The sequence below is a fragment of the Gekko japonicus genome, unplaced genomic scaffold (genome assembly GCF_001447785.1).
Source record: "Gekko japonicus isolate JY-2015 unplaced genomic scaffold, Gekko_japonicus_V1.1 scaffold58, whole genome shotgun sequence".
Classification (NCBI taxonomy): Eukaryota; Metazoa; Chordata; class Lepidosauria; order Squamata; family Gekkonidae; genus Gekko; species Gekko japonicus.
In genome coordinates, this window is record NW_015162475.1 from 117,841 (window position 1) to 139,910 (window position 22,070).

The 22,070-nt window shown below is 46.1% G+C and overlaps 1 protein-coding gene across 1 annotated transcript in view; it reads right to left on the reverse strand.

Moving 5' to 3' along the window:
* BMPER (BMP binding endothelial regulator) overlaps positions 1 to 22,070 on the reverse strand; it is a 272,459-nt gene that overhangs the window by 96,047 nt on the left and 154,342 nt on the right. The window contains exons 8-11 of the mRNA XM_015405739.1: positions 19,659 to 19,768; positions 12,915 to 13,055; positions 8,189 to 8,292; positions 281 to 327 (exon numbers count right to left, since the gene is read on the reverse strand). Coding sequence (XP_015261225.1) covers positions 281 to 327; positions 8,189 to 8,292; positions 12,915 to 13,055; positions 19,659 to 19,768 — 402 coding nt within the window. The remainder of the gene's footprint in view (positions 1 to 280; positions 328 to 8,188; positions 8,293 to 12,914; positions 13,056 to 19,658; positions 19,769 to 22,070) is intronic.

Below are 22,070 nucleotides of genomic sequence, written 5' to 3' on the forward strand. Positions count from 1 at the left end.
AAGAAATTGCAAGTAGATAAATAGGTACCACTTTGGTGGGAAGGTAACAGCGTTCCGTGCGCCTTGGTGTTTAGTCATGCCGGCCACATGACCACGGAAATGTCTTCGGACAGCGCTGGCTCTTCGGCTTTGTAACGGAGATGAGCACCGCAACCCTAGAGTCGGATTCGACTGGCTTTCGAGCAAGGGAACCTTTACCTTTACCTATATCAAGTAGTACTATCATGGGAGAGGGGCAAACAGACTCTTGAAAAGCAGTATGAAGAATTAACTTACTCACTTTCAGTGCAAATGGGGCAGCATCCTTTTCTGTTCAGGATCTTTCCCACCCTATTTGGGATAAATGTAAAAAATGTTTAAGGGTTTTTTTTAATGTAAATGCAATGTTCACATTGTGGCAAGTGTGGGAAAACGTTCAAAATGGTGAACCACGGGGCTTGCTTTTCAACTTCATTTGAGAGGCACAAAACTATTCAAAAATACCCTTCTGTGACTTTGTAAATTAAATTCCCCAACTCTGCTGATGAACCATATTGTTACATCTGTCTGCTGCTTCTGACACTTCAGGTCCCCCTCTTTTGTTAATCATTTGGAGAGCAGAATAAGGTGTGAAAGGGAGTGGCTCTCCTGTGCTTTCAGTCAGTCTTCTTCAGACAAATGCAGAAAGCGGTTGTCATAGAAGCTCAGTAGAGGTGGAAAGTGCCATCAAGTCACAAATGGGCTGGCAAACAGATGGGCTGAGTTCAGACTGGCAGTTTGGCCCGATATAGGCACGTTTCGGAAACTTTTCTCGAATGGATTAAAGGGGCCGTTCACAAAGGCACAGCTGTCCGGCGTTCCCCAGCCGTACTCAGCCCGTCTTGTAACGCTTCCCTCCTGAGTTTAAAAAGTACCTGGTGAAAGTGGTAGCAAACCCTGGAAAGTACGTTCATTCCGCTTCCCGGAAGTGTAAACGCCTAAAGCCACAATTGCTGATGTGCATAAGCGCATATCTCCGGATTACCAAAAAGAAAGCCGCACCTTACAGCCGCACCTCTGCCAGGGGTGGGCCAACAGTGCGAACGCTCCCTTGCGCCTCCTCCCCGGTATGCTCCCGCATCAGTCGGTGCAGTGTGACTGGGACTCCCTGGTGTGACCGGGACTTGCCACAACTCCCTCGCACTTCGAACTGCTAGTCTGAACTCAGGCATGAACAGTCCATCACAAAACTGGCTTCCTATTTGTGACTTTTGAACAGGATGTGAGCCAAACTGGTAGGTATTTGAGCATTTTGGAGTAGGGATGCTCAGACATATACCAGTTTGGCTCACATCCTGTACAAAAGTCACGAACAGGAAGCCAGTTTTGTGATGGACTGTTCATCTGTTCGCCAACCCATTTGTGGTTTTTTGGCTGGTTGCTTCACCCTATTTCCTTCTAACAGTATAATCAGTTTTCCATGTACATGAATCCTGCTTTTATACATTCTGCATTTACACATTATATTTAATAATACAGAAGGTCTAAGGACAGTTTAACTTTTCAAAACACTACCACAGTTAAGACGCACAAGTTTCTTACTGCCATAATATACAAGGGCCCTTAATGACCAAAACAATATGTGATACAGCCACAGTAAAATGATGCAGAAAAGTCAGTGAATAGGGGACTGGGAGTTTTATATGGGCATAAAGTGGCATAGTTATAGCAAAAATCCAGTTCTAACTTTTGAAATTTCCTGGTTTTGGGGGGTGAGGGGGGAACCTCAAATACCATTTTTCTTTCATACCAAATGGAGGAGAAGGAAAACAAAAGTAAGTAATCTACAGTGTTGCCAACCACCAAGTGGGGCCTGGAGATCTCATGCTATTACAACTGATCTCCAGACAATAGAAATCAGTTCCCCTGGAGAATATGGCAGCTTTGGAGGGTGGGCTCTAAGGCATAGGACACCGCTGAGGTCCCTCCGCTCCCCAAACCCCACCTTCCACAGGCTCCTTTTTTGTATGTTAGGCCACACACCCCTAATGTAGCCAATCCTAATGAGTTTCTGCTGTTGGGTGTGGCCTATTATGCTAATGAGTTCCTGCTGGGCGTGGCCAACTCGGGAGCCAGCCGGAACTCCGTTCCTGTGCGTTCCTGCCTAAAAATAGCCCTGCACCCCCCTAAAATCTCCAGGTATTTCCACAACAGAGCTGGCAACTCTAGTTAATCTACTTGGATTTCTAATATGCATCAGTGTTTGAATAACAGTGTAAACAATACAGTTCCTGACACTAATAAGCAAGCAGGCGAGGGTACTATTTAGATCTTCACACCAGACTTCAGTAAGGGTTAAATTGGTTGGGACTTACTTTATGTGCATGAATAAGGCAGCTGCACAAATGGTCCATAGCCAAGCCCCACTCAATTTGCCTATACTGACTTTTTTTAAAAAATGGTGTTTTAGACTTAATTGGCAAGGGAAAAGAGCCAAGCTGCTTCAGGAAGTCACCTTAGAGTAAACAGAGAACTGTAATAATTGCGGCTTCAGCGCACGCTTTAGGACAGAAGAAATTTTCCAGTGCTCCTGGCTCTGTAGACAGTCAAATGCCATTTTAATCGGTCCATTATTCCTCCATTTCAAGGTTCAAGTCTTCATTTAATATGCTGCTGAGGCCAAAAACCTTTGTTACAAGTTCTGGCAAGAACAGCAGTGGTCAACATTGAGAAACATGTGGTGTTTGTTTTTTTGGAATCCTCCACAAATTCCTGTTAAAAACCAGCTTCAATTAAGTGCACTCAAATTAGACACTCTGGCTGAGATTCAAAGAGCTACTTTAAGGTGTGCCCGAGGGTTCGGGTACACCCACTGGGATTTTACTTTTACTTCTTTGCTTTCATCGGCAGTCTCCTGTGCCGTATCACAAACTGCTTTTGAAAATTCCACTCAGTTTCAAAAGATGAACCAGGTGGCATGAAAACCAAACGGGCAAAGCCTACCCAGACGCACTGAACTGGTTGTTGCTCCATTCTTTGGAACCTGGCCTGAGAATCAGATTTGGAGGTTAATTTCAGAAGGCCAATGCCAGCTGACTGATGCTTATGGAGAAATTCAAGCAGTCACCCCTGGGCAATAAACTCCCATCTAAAAAAACCCGCTGCTTTCCTTTATGAAGATGATGATGACACAACTTTCTGAGGTATAGGCCTCCTTGGATGCTTAACCGTTTGAACTAGACACACAATTACTGCCAGACTTCGTCAGACCATTCTAGCTCGGTATTGTCTACTCTGACTGGCAGCAGCTCTTCAAGGCCTAGCAGAGAAGGGTCTTTCCCTGTCCCTGCTACTTCAGATCCTTTAACTGGAGATGCCAGAGGTTGCACCTGGGACTTTTTGTAAGCAAAACACAGTCTCTACCACAGCCTCTGTCTCATTATCTACACTGTCCTTTCGAGTGAGGAGAACAGCACCATCCATATGTGTTGGTATACTTTAATCACACACATAGTGAAATAAATGGCCTGCTCACTTAGAGACAGGTCATCTCCATACATCCCTACTGTTCCAGGCTGGTGAGTCGTGGTTACTGTTTAATTGCAGAAAGGCTTTCTATACAGGCTTTAGAGGCACTCTCTTGTATGCTAACATTTCATTTATCTATTTATGAACAAATAATGCACCTATTGCAGGGCTGAGCATTGGCAATGAAAACACCTTCCAGGAGCTGGATCTTGGTAAAAGTGCACTTCATATTAAGTTCTGCCTTGCTGGCAAATTGGGAGGACATGGATTTTGACAGCCACTTGCAATCCAGTGTCCAGATGAGCCCATCTTTTGCTCTGAGCTTCCGGCAGAACCCGAAAAGTTGCTTCTTTTTATATAAAGCATATGTTGTAATAAATCACTTTTAGGTCCTTTGAATGGGAGTATGAAAGTCCACAGGACCCCTACCTTTCCCCCTTCCCCAAATATTACATCCACACGGAAAGTCTTAATTGGGCAAAGTTCTCTAGCATGGACGGGAGATATACAGCTGACTGCCTGTTAATTGTGCTGGATAGTCTTACTTCAGTGTTTGAGCTGCAGCCATCATCCAAGCTGGAAGTGGCAGGAATTCAAGCAAAATTAGGCTCTGCAAGCCAACCTGCTAAGCCCAGTTACTTGAGCTGCCATGCTGGCAAAGGAACCTGTTTTTGTCTTGTGGGATAAGGAAGTCCATTATTATTAACATGTGCTGCTAGAGTTCGTTAGCTCTGAGAGCTCCCTTAGGAGCGGGCTCAAGAGGTGAGTCCATTTTCGTCCATGAATATTTAAGAGCAGGCCACATCTGAGAATCTAGGCATTTTGCAGGATCTTTACCCTGATTTCCTTTAGTGTGAATTTTATATCCAAGGGCTGTCATCTCCCTGCCCCCCAGCTTTTATAAAGACAAAGCTAATTAGTATTTTTGTTGTTATTGTTGTCATTGGTAGTGGTGGCGGCGTTCAATTGTGCAATATGAACAGCTGCTTTTGTTTGGTGCTTCATTTGGCACTGCAGTTAAGACCAGCAACTTTTAGTTTTCATTTGTTTGTAACAATAACAGATGTGAATGAATTTTTTTTTAAATACTGTCTATGTTAGGCATGGGACGGCATGCCCAGAATAAATTTGAATCTTACCTCACGTTCAGAGGTTGAAAATGTATTCACCAGAATAAAACTCCCAAAAAAGACAGTTAGACCAAAGAACTTAGGTCTAGAATTGTCACTGAAATCCAGAAAACAGAAGGCCACAAACTGCATTCCAGTGGCCTTGTTTACCCTAGCCCTCTTTTGGATGTTTGGCTGAACTGCTTGAACAGGTTTGGAAGAAAGACTGAAACAGCCTTTCAAGAGACCTCAGCCTTCCAAGAGGTCTCCAGTTCCAGGCCTCTAAAGGTCTCCCCTAAATAAGGTCTGGAGGCATCTACAGACCAAGGCACCTCTACAGGCATCTACAGACCAAGGCACCTCACTAAGACGGGCCCGCCAAATAAAGAAAGAAGAAGCCGCCGGACCAAACGACCACGCCAGACGCCAGACACCAGGAACCGAGCACTGACGCCCGAAAGACCGCCCAGGAAGAACAACCAAGGAACAGCGAGCCCTGCCACCTGGGTGCCGGTAGGCAGCGCCAACCCCTGTAGACATGTGGCCGTAGTTAGGGATAAATTCGGAACTTGTAAATCCGGAACTTGTAAACCGCTCAGAGACCCTTTGGGGTTGGAGCAGGGTAGAAATCGAAGATATAAATAAAATAAATAAATAAATCTGTCCTCACTGCTAGCCCCATGAAATTATCCAAGCATACGGCGTACAGCTCCCATGATGCTGAAACACCTCAGAGATAACACACATGTGATGAAGCATCCCAGGGCTCCTTCTGCTCTCTTCCCTTTCTGGTGTTAGTCAGACCCTCTCCACAATCTGCTCCTGCCTCCAGCAATTAGTACAAATATGAGGTGGGCAACCATGGAGAATCCAACCTACATGGTGTAAGATCAGAGGCCCCTGAAGGTGTATGCTCCAGTAGACACCTAATAGTTCAATTATGGCAATACTGTACAGTATACAAGGGCTTATACACTGCTGAATGCACAGAGCTGATTAATCAAGGAAGTATGGGGATTTACTTAGACTAATATAGGATTCTATTAGGTGTTGCAGAGTCTGCCACACTTACTTTACCTTACCGTACAGGCATAGTAACAAAGTTGCTGAGTCATGACAATTGTCCCCCACCCCCGAGCACAAAATTCTCAGCTCTGTTAATGGAGTTAACACTATAGGAATCCTCAAGGCTTTATTTGTAGAAAAAGCCTAGCAGGAACTCATTAGCATAATAGGCCATACCCAACAGCAGAAACATATTAGCATATTAGGCCACACCCCTGACAGCACAGCTCATTCGTATATTAGGCCACACCCCCGTGTTACCAGCAGTGTGGTCACCCAGCCACACCCACCTTTTGTTTCTTATTCTCTTTACCTTGTTTGTTGGCAAAACCCAGGGCTTTTTTTGTAGCAGGAACTCCTTTGCATGTTAGGCCACACACCCCTAATGTAGCCAATCCTAATGAGTTTCTGCTGTTGGGTGTGGCCTATTATGCTAACGAGTTCCTGCTGGGCGTGGCCAACTCGGGAGCCAGCCGGAACTCCGTTCCTGTGCGTTCCTGCCCAAAAATAGCCCTGGGAATCCTGGATAGAAACATAAGTAGCAAACAACCTTGCTATTATATTAAGGCAAATAACTTGACTGGCTGTTTAATTCTCCCCACAATTAGAGATGCCAGATTTCTGTTTTAAAAATTCTGGTATTTCAGCAAACCAAGAAGGCTGGGGGTGGGGCACAGTGCCTCCCAGTGGTCTTACACAGTGAACAGTGGTGAATTTCCATTGGCATCCCATATAAACCACAGTGGTTGCAAATTTCTTGTAAAAATTAGCCTCTTGTTTTCACACTGTAAAATATTGTTATCGTTATTATGACAATATTTATTCCACCCATCCTCCAAGGAGCACAAGGTAATGCACAGGACCCAGGGCTGGGTTTAGTGCTGCCATAGGGTTGCCAGGCCCCACGTGGGGCCCAGAGAACTCCCAAAATCACAACTGATCTCCAGACTACAGAAATCAGCTCCTCTGGAGAAAATGACTGCTTTGGAGGAAGGACTCTATGGCATTATACCCCACTGAGGTCCCTCCCCCTCCCCAAACTCCCAGGAGGAATTGTTGGGGCAGGAACAGGTGCACCAGCATTGATCTGGCATGCACTGTCGCTTCCAATGCCAAACCAGAAGTGACATCATCACATTGGGGCAGTGATGCTCTAGGCATCACCTAAAACTCTATGGTTTGTGGCAAATCCTATGGTTTCGCCCCCCCTGTGATGAGTCCACATTTTGTTTGGTGCTGGAAGTGATGGTGCATGCCTGTACAATTACCGCTTCCCCCCCCCCCAATTTCCCCTCTGCCAGCCTGTGAAGTGTTGGCAGTAGAAATTCCTTGAAGTTCCCCATTATAGTGGAAGCCCTGGCTCCCCTAGCTGGCTTAATACATGCTGAGACCATAAACTATGTCATATAAGGCAGTGTCTCCAGTCCTGACCCAAAAGTGGCTCATGAAGCCTGCAAAAGCGGATCACTGTTTTTTGCAGTTTTACTAACATGGGCATACTCTGCTGTTTATTTTAAGTGGAGCTCCATGCCAAGTAAATTTGGACTTGTGACTCAACATGCCAAAAAAAAAAAGGTTAGGAACCACTGGTTTAAGAAGCCCCAAAGATAATTCAGTAATTTTTAGTAGTTTTTTAATATAAATTTATAGCTCCATCACAATTTGAGTCTCAACACTGTAGTTTACTTAGCTTGTGTATATATCCACCTTTGATAAGGCCCCTTTCCCTCTCCTGTGTCTATCTAGGCGGCAGGTTGTGACTGGGCCAAAGTCACCCAATGAGCTCTGGAGAGGAGCTGTAATTCCAGGGAATGGCCAGGTCCCTCCAGGAGGCTGGCATCCCTAACACGAAACCTGCTGCATTGCAAAGCACATACTGTGCCAATGAGCCATATCCCACCCACCCACCCACCCCAAAAAAACCCCACTAGGGCATGTGTCTAAATAACTGCCTTTAGCAAGCTCTGAACATTTGTAAAGGGATGCTTATTAAGGAAGCTAGAATGGAGTAACACAACACAGCAGGGCAAGTGAGAGACCAAGCATGGAGTGAAAGAGAAGAGGCATAACTGAATGTGAAAATGAATATAGAAAAAAAAATGCTGTTTAGAGAGAAATTTTTGGAGGAAAGCAGAAGGTCTCAAGACCAATGTTCCCTCTAAGCTGTGGAGTCTTGTGAGCAAACATTCTACTTTGTGAGCTGCTGGCATTAAAGTTGTGAGCGGATTAGTTTGCTCTGGAGCCATCCTTCCTGAGCTAAGACAAAAATGTGTGAGCCAGAGGCTAAAAACCTGTGAGCTAGCTCACACTAACTCAGCTTAGAGGGAACATTGCTCAAGACCAGAAACAATACCTAGGAAAAAATGGTGCAATATTGTCCTGGATATTCTAGGCTGTCGACAAATTTGGGAGACTTCCGTGGATCTTTTATTCCCCAGGTGCACAAAGCCTTCTGCCTGGGACTCAACTGAAAAGCCCAGCCCATGAATCAACAGGAGGGAGAAAACATGCTCTGTGTTACACTCACATGAGGGCAGCTGCTGACTGGAATGCACTGCTTCTTGCGACACTCTGTCTTGCCTTTGACACAAGCACAGATGGTGCAGTTAACAGAGGACCACATCTCCCCATCCTGCAGGAGAGAGAACATGATACAGCCATCAGCTGGGGCAGCAGAAGGAAGGACTCCAGTCATCCCAGTAATGTATCATCCTGTTAGACAATGGGGGGGGGGGGGAGCCATACTTTCCCTGTCGGAGTTATGTCATTGTTTAGTCTGAGCCGATCGAGAGGTGTCCCTCTCCACCCAGTTGGATTAAGGATGGGAGCTCATCAGGAAGGATTTTTTTTCACTCTGGTCCTTCCCGTTAAAGAAGTCGTCTATACTCCAGTTTTAAGACACATTTAGAATGTTCTATCAACAGCCTGATTAGCTGCATTTTCTTCTGGGAAAAGAATATTCACGTTGCAAACACCCAGCATCGTGATTGTCTCATTTGGGATTACATAATTAGAAAAATCTGATACAATACGCCATGTGATTGGGATGTTTAAGTTACTGTGCGTGAAAGTATTTGATTCAGATCTCAGGATGCCGCAGATTGATTCCCAGATGTGGCATCGTTCTCCTTTAACCCAGGGAACGTACTTAATAGTGAATTCAAATTCAGATTATTTACAGTGCTAGGGCAGACATCCAATCTGCTTAACATCTGAAAATGTTTATAGAACAAAAAAAAACCACCAAAAAAACCCCCAAATTCTCGCAGGTACAGAAAATATCATACTGTAACTCCTATTACCCCTCCCTTTTAGTGGTTCTGTGACTCCAAAATGTTGCTTCGGAAACGCCCTGGCTCTCTTCCTTATAGATCGATCACATGTGCCAAATGTGGTTCCTGAAGCATTCCATTTCACCCACGGATGGTCCTGAGATACTCCTTTTATAGCCGACATGTGGAAGCTTTTGATTGATTGGAATGCAATGGATGTGGGGACAGATAGTAATGCCACAGAACCAAAACAGAAGGCATTATGGAACCATGTGATCAGAAGTACAATGGAGATGAGATGGATATAATTTTTTTTTAAATCCTATTTGCCAAACTGTGTATTTGCTCCCAATCTGTAAGAACAGTCTTATCTTTCCCTTGATATATTTTTTTAATTCAGCCTTTCATGTTGTTCATTGTTCATTGCATCACACTGACAGCCTATTGTTCATTGCATCACACTCCAATAGCCTATTTTCTCCTGGTAAAAGATTCTATACTGTTCCTTGCGAATAACTGGTGAGACATGTTTATTTAGTTCAAACACTGCATTAATTTAATTAGCTGTGTGCTCAGAGGTCATTTCGCGGGGGATCGCAGTTCCCCCGGGTGAGGTGGGGGGGCGGGGCACAAAACGAAGCCACACCCCCTGCTTCCGGCCGCCCTGCTTCCGGCCCTCATTCAGCCAGGAGGAGGCAGGAGAAGAGGGAGGGTAAGTTGCTTCCTCCCCGCCTCTCCCCACCCCTGCCTGCCTGGGGCCAGGGAGGGCCTTGGCGGGGCCTTCTCGCACTCCCGCCGGCCTTGCAGGCCCACCGCCGGGCCTTATTATGTCAGGGGGTGTGGCATATGCTAATGAGTTATGCTAATGAGTTCCCCTCGCTCTTTTTCTACGAAATGACCCCTGTGTGTGCTCATCTATTCTAGATCACAAATTCTGATTCCTTTCTCCCTCACATGAGAGATTCCTTCTCTTCAACAACATACCACATCTTATGCTCTCTTGACAGATGCATGAAAGAAAGTATACGGACAATGTGTTTCTTGCCACTTCTCTGTGGCACAAAAGGTACCTTGAGACCAGCCACATGAAGCACTTGCCTTTCCTTACGGCTGGGTTGCCTCTGCCTCCCTACATAATACATTTATACTTGCAAAGATGCAGCCTGTTTTGCAGGAATGTGCCCAAAAGCATGAAAACGCAGGAAAACTGGAGAGCATTGTTGGAGGGAAGGAGGACAATGAGCTTAAGTGGTACAATTAGCCAAAAATCAGAGGAGGAGGGAAGATAAAGGGAGAGGCTGAATCGGGGTGACATTGCATTTCTCACTGAGACTGCCCAAAAGCATGCCTGCTGGTGCTTCCCAGTTTCCACCAAGCTGTGGAAAATAAGTCGCACAAGTTAGAGATCTAAGAGGAACTCATTGGGCAGTGGAAATCCCATCTCTATGCTGACCGCCACTTCCTCTTTTCCCACCCTTCTCCCGTCACTGCCTTTCTCCCATCCGACCCTCCCGTCACTACTGCTGCCTTCTTCTTCCCCTTGCCTCCTCCGCTTTCTCGCCCTACTACTACCGCCTTCTTCTCTGCCCCTCCCACCACCAGCCACCTTATTCTCCCCTTCCACCGGTGACACTTTCTTCCTCCCCTCTAACCACCACCCTCGTCTGCCCCCTGCCAGGTTTGCTAATGTTGACTGGGGTTTACTGGGCTTTTCCCAACCTGAAATAGCTTCAGGGGGCTGCTATTAGCACTAGTTGGAGCTCCCCCTCCCCCCCGGCTGTTTCAGGTTGGGAAAACAGCGTGGGGCTGAAGCTCCTTTTCCCCACGTTGCTGACCCAGACTAAGCTCATGCATGCCTGACAAGTTCTCAGCAAGGAACTCACAGCATACACCTGGGAAACGGTAGAGCAGACACGAGGAAAATATGTAGTTAGACCAGAGGCTAACAGTATAATTGGGGTACTTAGGGAAAAAATAGCAACTGATTGCATCTATTAACTGACAGGCTATTCGGGTGTTTGTAACTTTGCTCTTGCCGTTCGACCCCAACAGGCTAGTTGCTGCAGGGAATCTGAAGCAGACTCCCAGCTAATCCCCCATCAGCTGGGAGTCAACTGCTGACCTCCTGCTGGGGAGACTTTGTAGGGTCACAAAGCTGCAGCAACCCAGGGAAACTGTGGGAGGAGCCAGAAGCCAATTCACAGCTGATTGTAAGGATTAGCTGAGAGGCAGCTTCTGATGGGCCCGGCCTAAGAAACTGCTGCCTACCAGCCTGTTGCTGGGGCACAGCAAAGTGGGGAGGTTGGTTTTTTTTTTGGGGGGGGGGATCAAAAGTTGAATCCATCAGTGTAAAAACTCCACTTCTGATCCTGCTCCCCCCTCCCTTAACTTTGGGGGAGGTGCAGATACAGCAAAATTTAGAGGCTTTAGATATCTAACTGTGCTGTGTTTTAGCCTTCCCAAAACATAGCAGGGTGAGGGAGTCAGAAGCCCAATCCTAGCTGAATTGAGAGTGAGTTTCTAATCCACCACCACCCCGGAACCACTGTGCTTGAGGGCAGTGACCCAGGAAAGTTAGAGATCAGAGTCTGCAACTAGGAGTCGGCTTCTGACTCTCTCCCCTCCCCCCCCCAAAAAAAGGCTTTCCTGTGTCCCAGCAAGTCAGGCACGCAGCAAAGTTTCCGGGGCTAAGAAATCTGAGTCCAACTTCAGGGGATCAGCTGGCAATCAGCTTCTGACACCCACCACCACCACCATGTTGCTGTTTCCTAGCATAGCTGGGACTTAGTAAAGTTTCCAAGGAGGGAGACTGGAAGCCCACTCCCAGCTCATCCCTCAATCAGCTGGGAATCGGCTTCTAGACAATCTGTTTGGCAGTCGTTTGCATTGTGCTGCTTAAACTGAACAAATCTGTTTGGCTCACAATCTGATTGTTAAGAGCTGAACACAGTATCTTCAGCTGCCAAACAGGCTCGCTGAGGAATTCACAGTGTCCCTATAACAGACTGGATCCAAAGAACAATGTGACTTGTTTTTACCCACCAGTGTTATCATAAGGCAAACTTCTTTGGAAACTGAGAGGTGCTGAACCCCATTTGCACAGATCGAAAGTGGATCCTAACCAATGTTGTAGAACTAAGATAATGTTGAAGGCAATATATATATTTTTATCTCATATAGAGGAAAAGACAATTGGCGGGGTGCTTAACAGGTTCTCTGTGTGTCAATGCTGACTGAACGAAAAGTATTCCTTTCAAGGGCTTGTAAACAGGATATCCAAGACATCTATAAATTGCATCTTTGTGCAGCAGAAAAAATGCAAATGAATGAAAAGGAGCATTGGCCGAGTAAATTCTGCATGCACAAGGGATTTTACTTTCCATCTGATCCAAGGGCCTTTTGACATACAGATGGTCCAAACAGCGACAGATATCGGTTCCAGCAGAAAATGTGTGTCGGGGGCGGGGTAATAAGCCCTGCACCACTTGAAAAAACAAACAGGCGCCCAACAGTATGGGAAGTGTTTTGCAGGGAATCCCCAATGACCCCGAGTGGGAGGAGGGCAGGAGCAGAGTATCACCGCACAGACGGCTCCTGGTCCACGAAGTACTGTCTGTACTTATAGCTGTGGGCTGAACTGCATCCAGAACAGCAAATGAAGCTGCTATTGGCTCAGTCAAGGGAAGCAGGGGGGTAGGTTCCCTTTTGGCTGCACTAATGTCTGCAAGCTAGAGAGAAATAACTTTTCTACAGCTATTAGGATTTGCACGGGAAAGTGAATTGCATAAATACAGTGCACTTCATAACATGGGGCAGCAGCTCGGCTGTCTCCCTGGGGAGCAAGGGCTGAGTCTGTACAGGACTGTAGAACTAGCTAATTTTCTGCCCCCCCCCAAAAAAACCACAGCTCCATATTTACAGCAACCTGACGATAATTCAAGCATTGCCAGTTTACCAGAGAGGCGCTCTTAAGGGCATTTACCCGAAAGATCTTGTTACCAAACTTGCACACATTTCTTTCCTCAGGAGACACAAACACGACACACTCCTTGCAGCATTGTTCTTTGGCTTTCGTGCACTCTCCGGGAGGTGAGCATTTCTTCTTACACACCACAGTGGAATCCTGCAGAGAAGGAAGGGGAAAAAATAGAATCACGGCAGTGAGACTCCCTGCTCCTTCCCAAACAGCAACTAATGGATACTCTCAGGGATTGCTAATTTACACCATAGATGCATTGGTCAAACGGTAACAATGTGCCAGATCTTTCACAGATGGTAGGAATGAAATAATATTGTGAGGTGTAATTTCCTGTTATCCTGCATGTGCCATGTTTTGGCATTCATTTCCTACCAAGCTCCACCCAAAGGCCAGCTCCTTGGCTCACACTTGGCTTGACGCCTCCACTGCAGGCTTTTTCTCTTGCTTTCCCCCCCGCCCTTGGACTTGGCATGCTCCCGCTATGGTCTTTAGCTGGCCAAATCTTGTCTTGCTGCTTTCCCACAACTCCTGAGGTTGTGTCAGTCTGCTCTTTCTCCACAGCAACCGGAGCATGCAAGACTGCAGCTCTGCAATGGATATGCTGGACCGTGTGCCACCAGAGGAATAGGAGGGACTGACCAGGCTGGTGCTTTTACCATTGGCTTGTGTTGTGCTGTTGTGAGCCGTGGCCAGGAACTCTGGCCAGGATCGCTGACATGATTACCATTGGCTTGTGTTGTGCTGTTGTGGCCAGGAACTCTGGCAGGATCGCTGACATGAGAGATCTGGATTTACTTAAGAAGAGAGCTTTAATAACCCATCAAAGTAGATTCATGCCCAGTTTACTTAAGAGGAGAGCTTTAATAACCCGTCAAAGTTATCAAAGTAGATTCATGCCTAAACTCCAGTCAGCTCGGTCCCACACACAGAGCAAAGCTTGGCTAACCCTTGAGACAAAGAACATAATGAAAACTAGGTGACTTATACCCTAACTCTTGGCAGGAAGTCAGAAAATAATTAACCCAGCTGTCTCAAACACTTGGAGGAGTCCAGCCATCTTGCACCTGGCCTCCAGTGAAGGGAAGAAACACCCGTGTCTTGAAGATAAGCACCTGCTAACAAGCATGAGTGGGCTTGCCAGGTCACTACCTTCTGCCGGTGGGGGACAGAGGCCCCTTCCCGGGATCCCCGTGCCCAGAAGTGACGCCATCACGCTAGGCACGTCACCAGGGGGACACTCTAGCACTTGGTCAAAAACTCTATGGCATGCCCAGCATGATCACAACAAATGAAGGGGGTTGCAGTATGACATAAACCAACACAATAGAACTACTGCAAATAGTGCAAATCGTGCAAATTCTAATTTGTATTAATGCAACAATATTGAATCCAATCCATTGTACACTTATGTTTTACGGAAATAAGGACGTCACAAGATGAAATGAAGACGTCAGATGAAACTGGACGAACTCCCCCGGAGTTAACATTCGTTTCGAGGTGTCTTTTTCATACATAAGACCTCCTAGCGAGAAACATACTCATCACTTATTACAGGAACATAACCCGGCAATAATTAAATCCAGCATATAGCTATCATTACATACATACAGCTGTGCATTCACAGAATAAGAGTTCAGAATAAGGTGATCAAATTATGTTTTATTATAGAACAAAGGAAAGTCCAATTTGGAAGATTCGTGTTCATGTGGATGCAAAGCTGTATGCATGTAATGATAGCTATATGCTGGATTTAATTATTGCCGGGTTATGTTCCTGTAATAAGTAATGAGTATGTTTCTCGCTAGGAGGTCTTACGTATGAAAAAGACACCTCGAAACGAATGTTAACTCCGGGGGGGGAGGTTCGTCCAGTTTCATCTGCTGACGTCCTCATTTCATCTTGTGACGTCCTTATTTCTGTAAAATATAAGTGTACAATGGATCGGATTCAATATTGATGCCCAGCATGATGAAAATCACCTCTGGGTGACGTCATCGCGCCAGGCAAGTCGGACACAAGGGAGCTCTTCGGGGGTGGGGCTCCCCCTGCTGGCAGCTAGTCGGTGGGCAGATCAGGGGGGCTGGAAATCGGGGGGAAACCCACCCCCATCGGGGGGATGGCAACCCTAAGTACGAGAGTGGGAAAGTTTTCCCCTGAGAGCAGCTCATACTGTCCTCTCTCAGGGCTCAGGGCAGCAATGCACTAACATTAGCAAAGATGGAGTCACCCGGGGTAATACATGTGCGGGGTCCTTCTAGAAGGGAAGGGCATGATGCTTTCCAACACTGGCTGCAGAATTTGTCGGATCTATACAGCACTGAAGCCTAAAAAGGGCAGGGAATCTTCTGACTATAGAGATCAATCAGTTCCCCCAGAGAGAATGGATGCTTTGGGGGGGTGGACTCTATACACCCCCACACTGAGGTTGCTCCCCAAGCTCTGTGTCCACAAATGGACTTTCCCAACCCAGAGCCGGCAAGCCCGGTTCCATAAAAAGTCAGAATGGGAGTTATGCTGGCACAGCAAATGTTCATGCTCAACCTGTGGAGATGGCCCTGGGCTTCTGTCTCAGGCAACATATTCAGATATCTCTTGGTCCAGAACTGGAGCTACTTTTTCTAAACAGGGAGCTAATATGCCATATGCTTCTTGTGATGCATTTGAAAAGCATGGTAGCATTTTACTGGGCACTATGAGGGATGATGTAGGCAACTTATCTGCATATCTAATTTGTGCCAGCCTATCAATTAAGCTCCTCTGTGCTCCCTCAATTAATAAGGTTGGATGCCACCAGCAACAGTGCCCTCTGTACTGGCACCGCTTTCAAAGAACACTCTTTCCATGGTCGTAAGCCTATCTTATTTAGGAGCCAAGTTAAAATATTTTTTTCTCTATTTACATTTTTATGTTGATTTGTCTGTTTTCTTCCTCCCATTGGTTTTGTGGCACCTCAGGGCCTAATGACATTTTATTCTGGCATCACCTTCTGCAGAGAAGAGCCCACTTTCTTAGATGTTTATTTCTGCTGCAGCAAATTAATACAGCTGCTTCTGTGGGATTACTGGTTTTGTTTCAATGACTCTACTGTATCATCATCATGCTGGCTTTAACTGCTATACATTTTTGCATCTTTCCACATCATTCATGAGATCTTTCCCAGACCCTTTTTTTTTTTGCTGTGACGTTTTGGAAAAGGTGGCCCCCATGTGCATGGGAAAGTCTGGGTTTTCCCAGTCCCACCCATATCGCTGGCCACAGTACCCATTTCCCACTCACCCCCAAAGAGGGGGGGGGGTTTTGACAAAGATGGTAATTAACATATTGTTATAATGTTGTAAGTTCAGTGAATTCCCAGTTTCCCTTCTCTTTTAAAGTAAGTCTTTTGCTCCATCTGTTATGGAGATATGCCTTTCCTCACAATGCAAGGAGCTAGAGATGTACTTTTAGGGAAGGGGAAGGGGAGGGAGGGGAGGGGGGGAGAGCTGGGGACTCAGAGAACCTGACAAATTGCTATAATGTGACGATGCTATAACAATATGCAAACCGCCAATCATGTATATTTTGTAGTGTGAAGTACTGAGTAAACGTGTGTTCCTTATGTCGTTGTCCGAGTCGTGATGTATCGAACCGAGTACTTTACAGTGGTGACGAGGACTTTACAGTATAAAATCCTGGAAAAGATCTGAGTGGGCACAGGGAGTTGATTACTTCCAGGGGTCATTTCCTGCAGGAGCGCACAGGAGCGGAGCTCCGGCAGTAAAGAGCCCAGGGGGCAGGCACATGCAACAAGCTCCACCCCCTGCTCCCAGCAGCCTGCAGTCAGAGCAAGAAGCAATCAGGTAAATTGCAGAGCCCCCCCCTGGTCCAAAACAGTCCAGTGGCACTTTTAAGACCAAGTTTTATTCAGGTACAAGCTCTCCCTCCTCTGCGAGGACAGATCTGCACGTTTCCCCCCCCCCAATAGCTAGCAATCCAAAACAGTCCAGTGGAGCCTGAGTCGTGGGTGTTGCCTTCTGACACACTTCCAGTGATGTCAGGAGGTGTGGCATATGCAAATAAGTTATGCTAATGAGCAGGTTGGGGCAGGAAAAATGCAGGGCACCTGCCATGAGAAAGCCCTGTTGTCACTGTGAGATTGCAGCCACAGCAACAATGGGGAAACTTCACAAGCACACGCTCTCCTCATGGAAAACACCTTTGTCTGACACAGCCTCTCCTCCTCCACTGCAGGTGCTGTGCCCTGCTGCGGCTCACTCAAGATAATGGTGAGACTTCTTGTAGCTACATGGCTCCGGCTGAGTGGTGTGTTTCCTTTGTTGAGTGAGATATCTGTTCGGAATTAGTTACATTATTTATTTTAATTCACTTTATAATAAATGAAGAATTTCCTATTGCTAGCTCCTACCCTCTGGAATGTGCTTCCACGTGCTGTCTGCAAGGTCCCAATCTCTTCTAGCCTTTTGGGAAATCTGCATGGCTGTTTGCTTTGACAGGACCTTAGGCTGAAGGCTTGGAATACAATTGTTTTCTGGGGGGCTCATCATTTAGGTGAATGTGCTGAATCGCTTGTGCTTTAAGGTGCATTTGCAGTTTGTGGTGCAAGCTGGATTTCCATCCCGTTCTGTCGTAAATTGCCTCGAGCTTTATGAACGAATGGGTGGGTCGGGGTCCCCTATAGTTCAGTCAATGGCTGTTCGATGCATGGTTGTTGTTACATTGTTTTAAAATTCAATTTGAGAGCTGCCTTGAGAGTCTTTTCAGCTGGGTTGGAAATCTTTTAAAATAAATAAAACGGGCTCTTAAAGCCACACCCTGCAAGCATATATTTTCAGATACACTTTCTTTTGAACTACACGTATTAATCACTTCTGCGTTATGCTTGCACTTGTGTTTCAGATAACTGCAACCAATGCTCCCCTCTAAGCTGTGGATTGCCAATTATTTCCTATTTCCTACACTTATGTTCTGTTTCATTATTCCATTGGTTGTGGATTCACATGTGTTCTTATACAATTCTTGTGTTGCATACAACCTTGCGCTTTCCCATTGCTGTTATTTTCTCTGCTGGGAACTGGGAGTGGGGAAGTGGATGAGTTCGGCTGTCTGCTTTGCTTGGTTAGTGTCAGCTCGTAACAGTTCTCATGCAGGGGCCTCCCGAGTGTGTTGAGAACACCTTGGGAAGTAGATGATCTCATCATGCTGTATGACCTTGTAGTCTGGGGAGCTTCTAGATAATGTAACCACTAGCATGCAAGGGCAGGGGCGGGCGTGTGGCAGGCTGAATGAGAGCAGTGATTGGTCGCCTGGCATCTGTGGAAATTTTTGCTTTCAGTATACTGGTGGAACTGGCATCTGGGCCCCAGTTCCGACACAGAAGCTGTCTATGCTTGGAACCTTTCTACCTCTTAATAAACAAATCTTGCTGATACAAGAGTGTTTGTGAGAGTGATTGCATCCAGGACTTGACACCTTCCTGAGCTAAGACAAAAATGTGTGAGCCGGAGGCTAAAAAACTGTGAGCTAGCTCACACTAACTCAGCTTAGAGGGAACACTGAGTGAAACTCCAAAGTAGCCTTGAGTGCAAAACTTAATCCTGATACCTGAAGTGGATTTTTTTTTTACTCCTCCTTTTGGTGGCCAGGTATGTACCTTAATATAAGCACAAATACATCCCTGACTGCTCAGCCACTGTAGTTGAAGGCTGGCCTCCACACCTTCTGACTCACAATACTGGACACACTAACCCTGCCAAGTGTGGTAGCCCACCTGGTGCTTAATAGCCCTCTGTGGGGGGGGGGTTTAATGCCCATGTGGGAGAATGAAACCACAAAGGGTTGGTCAAGCACCTCGTGGGCTGTTTGGCAGCTTACGATTTAGCATGTCTTAAGCTTTACAGGCCTACGGTTAAGGGTCACATGTCCAAGTCAGACTTTTCAGGAGTGCTGAGAAATGGAGGCATCAGTGCCATAAGAGTCGTAATAGGGTTGCCAATCTCCAGGTGGGGGCTAGAGATCTCCTGGAATCACTACCCATCTCCAGACTATATAAATTGCTAGTTTGTTTATTATTAATTTATCTAACACATTTATTCCACTTCTCTTGGAGAAAATGGCTGCTTTGGAAGGTGGGCTGCGTGGCATTATTGTAACCCTATTGCGTTCCCTCTCCTCCCTAAACCCCATCCTCCCAGCCTCCAGCCTCTGAACCTGGAGTTGGTAACCCCAGTCGTGGAGGTTGTATGCATAGGGAGATGGCCCAACAGCAATGAACCCCAGCCCCGTCCAAGGATCTGACTATGAGCCCTGCCAGTCTCACATACCCTTCTTTCCTAGCAAAAAGAGCCAGTTTGGTGTAGTGTAGTGGTTAAGTGTGCGGATTCTAATCTGGGAGAACCGGGTTTGATTCCCCACTCCTCCACTTGCACCTGCTGAAGTGACCTTGGGTCAGTCACAAGCTCTGGCACAGCTGCCCTTGAAAAAGAGCAGTTTGTGTCAGAGTTCTCTCAGCCCCACCCACCTCACAGGGTGTCTGTTGTGGGGAGGGAGAGGGAAAGGAGTTTGTAAGCTGCTCTGAGACTCCAAGTGAAGGGCGGGGTATAAATCCAATCTCTTCTTCTTCTTCTTCTTCCTTCCTGTCAGATAGAACTGCAGACGGCTGGAGGCATGGCTTCCAGCCTCCAAAACCATGAAAAGATGTCAGTACTGCCCCATAAAAAGGAGAACACCCAAGTGTTATTGCTGACTCACCATGCAGGTGCACTTGGTGCAGTTGTCGTATGCAAACGATGCCCCGTTGTCATAAACATCACTGTGAAAGAGACAACTTCCAAATGGGAGATCAAACACTTTCCTCTGACCTGGAGGGAAAAAAACGATAACAGAAACACAATATTGTTGAACGGGAGCTGGATCGTCAACAAAAAGACTCATCTGCAACTTATTATGGGATATATAGCTTTGCTTGAATCTATCTCTAATGTATCTTTTTTTAAAACAGAGAACAGAACATTGTGCAGCAGAGAAATTCTAAAACAAAATATGAACATACGATCGATGAGTGCAGTGAGTGGTCCATCTAGCCCCAGGCTGTCTACTGTGCTCAAGGCAGAGATCTTTTCCAGAGATTTTTATTTCCCATGGAATTGGTAGTGATTGGATTTGGGCTTTATGCATGCACAGAATATGTTCTGCCTTTGAGCAATGGCCTGTACCTGATTCAAAATGTGCCTCCAAGCTTTTCAAGCAGGACTCCATCTTAATTTCATAGTCACTTAAGTCTCACTGGCCGCTGCAGATCAATCAACACCCTCCCTTTGATCCCTTATGCTTCATAATCCTCACCGTCTCTGATAACCGCTTCAGTTTCTGTGTCGGAACTATACTCAGATATTCTTACAGAAATGTTGTAATGTAAGTTATTGTTCCCATTTTGCAGACTGAGGAACTGAGCTTGACTGTCAAGGCAGGCCATGCCACTGACAGATCGCAGCTTGCCCAAGTAACAATGTGTGCTTGTGGAGCCAGTGGGGATTTAAAACCAGACCTCCAAGTGCTCAAAGTCCCAAAGGAACACATTGGCTTGTGTTAATATTTCTCAAAAGATTTCTGAAACCTGCCAGCATGTCACATCCAAAAGGTGAAAAGTCCTGCTCTGGAGATTAAGGCAAGACTGCAATTTGACAGGGCAGTTTTCTGGAGATTAAGGCAAGACTGCAATTTGGATACAGGGCAGTCTTATGGGCATTTGGGTTTATACACAGCTGTGCTTTTGACAGCTGATCCAATTAGTTAACAAACTCAGTTCCATCTAAACTGAATAAAGAACAAGGAAAATGGTATGAAAGACATCTCACCATTTGTTACTCTTATTTATTTATTTGCTTCTATCCCACTTTTGTCTCCAACGTGGACTTAAAGCAGCTTATAACCTCATTCTCCACTCCTCCATTTGATGCTTGCAATGCCACCCCTCTGAGGTAGGCTAGGCGGGGAGTGCGTGACGTGGCCAAGGTCTTCTCGTGAGCTTCCATGGCAGAGCGGGTATTTGAACCTGGGTCCCCTAGATCCTAGTCTGACGCTGTAACCACTACACCACACTGGCCATATCACTTCAATTACACCAGTGCCAACCAAGCACATGCCGACAACCCTTTAAATGTCTGGCTTACCTGGACATTACTATTATACTCAGCTGCATTTCACCTTTGGAAATGATAGCCAGTTTTAGTGTAGTGGTTGTTGTTGTTGTTGTTCAGTCACACAGTCGAGTCCTACTCTTCGCGACCCCATGGACCAGCTCCCGCCAGGCCTTCCTGTCTTCCGCCGTCCTCTGAAGTTGGCTCAATTTCATGTTCGTTGCGTCGATGACACTGTCCAACCATCTCATCCTTTGCCGTCCCCGTCTTCTTTGACCTTCAATCTTTCCCAGCATCAGGGTCTTCTCCAGTGAGTGCTCCCTTCTCATTTGGATCCAATCTCTTCTTCTTCTTCTCTGTATACATATTCTATGAACCGAATTACATAATTCCAAGGGGAAGAGGTATTTACAAGGGATATGACCACAGTTTAATAGATTAGGAAGGCTCCACATGTTGCCTTCTAGCTGATCTACCACGAGATGATATGATGATAGATGTATATGAATAGGATCTGGAAACAATTGGGAAAGCACAGGCTTGCATGCTGAAACAGTAACTGTTCTCCTCGGGATCTGGAGCAGAAACTGTGTGCCCCACAACAGTTTTCCAGATTTCATCACACACACACATGAAGCTGCTTTATACTTAAATCAGGACACTGCCCCATCAAGGGCAGCATTGTCTACTCAGACTGGCAGCAGCTCTCCAGGGTCTCAGGCAGAGGTCTTTCACATCCAGTTTTAACTGGACATGCCAGGGATTGAAAAATCCAATCTCTTCTTCTTCTCTGTATACATATTCCATGAACCGAATTACATAATTCCAGGGGAAAGAGGTATTTACAAGGGATATGACCACATCTTAATAGATTAGGAAGGCTCCACATGTTGCCTTCTAGCTGATCTACCACGAGATGATATGCTGTAGATGTATATGAATAGGATCTGGAAACAATTGGGAAAGCACAGGCTTGCATGCTGAAACAGTAACTGTTCTCCTCGGGATCTGGAGCTGAAACTGT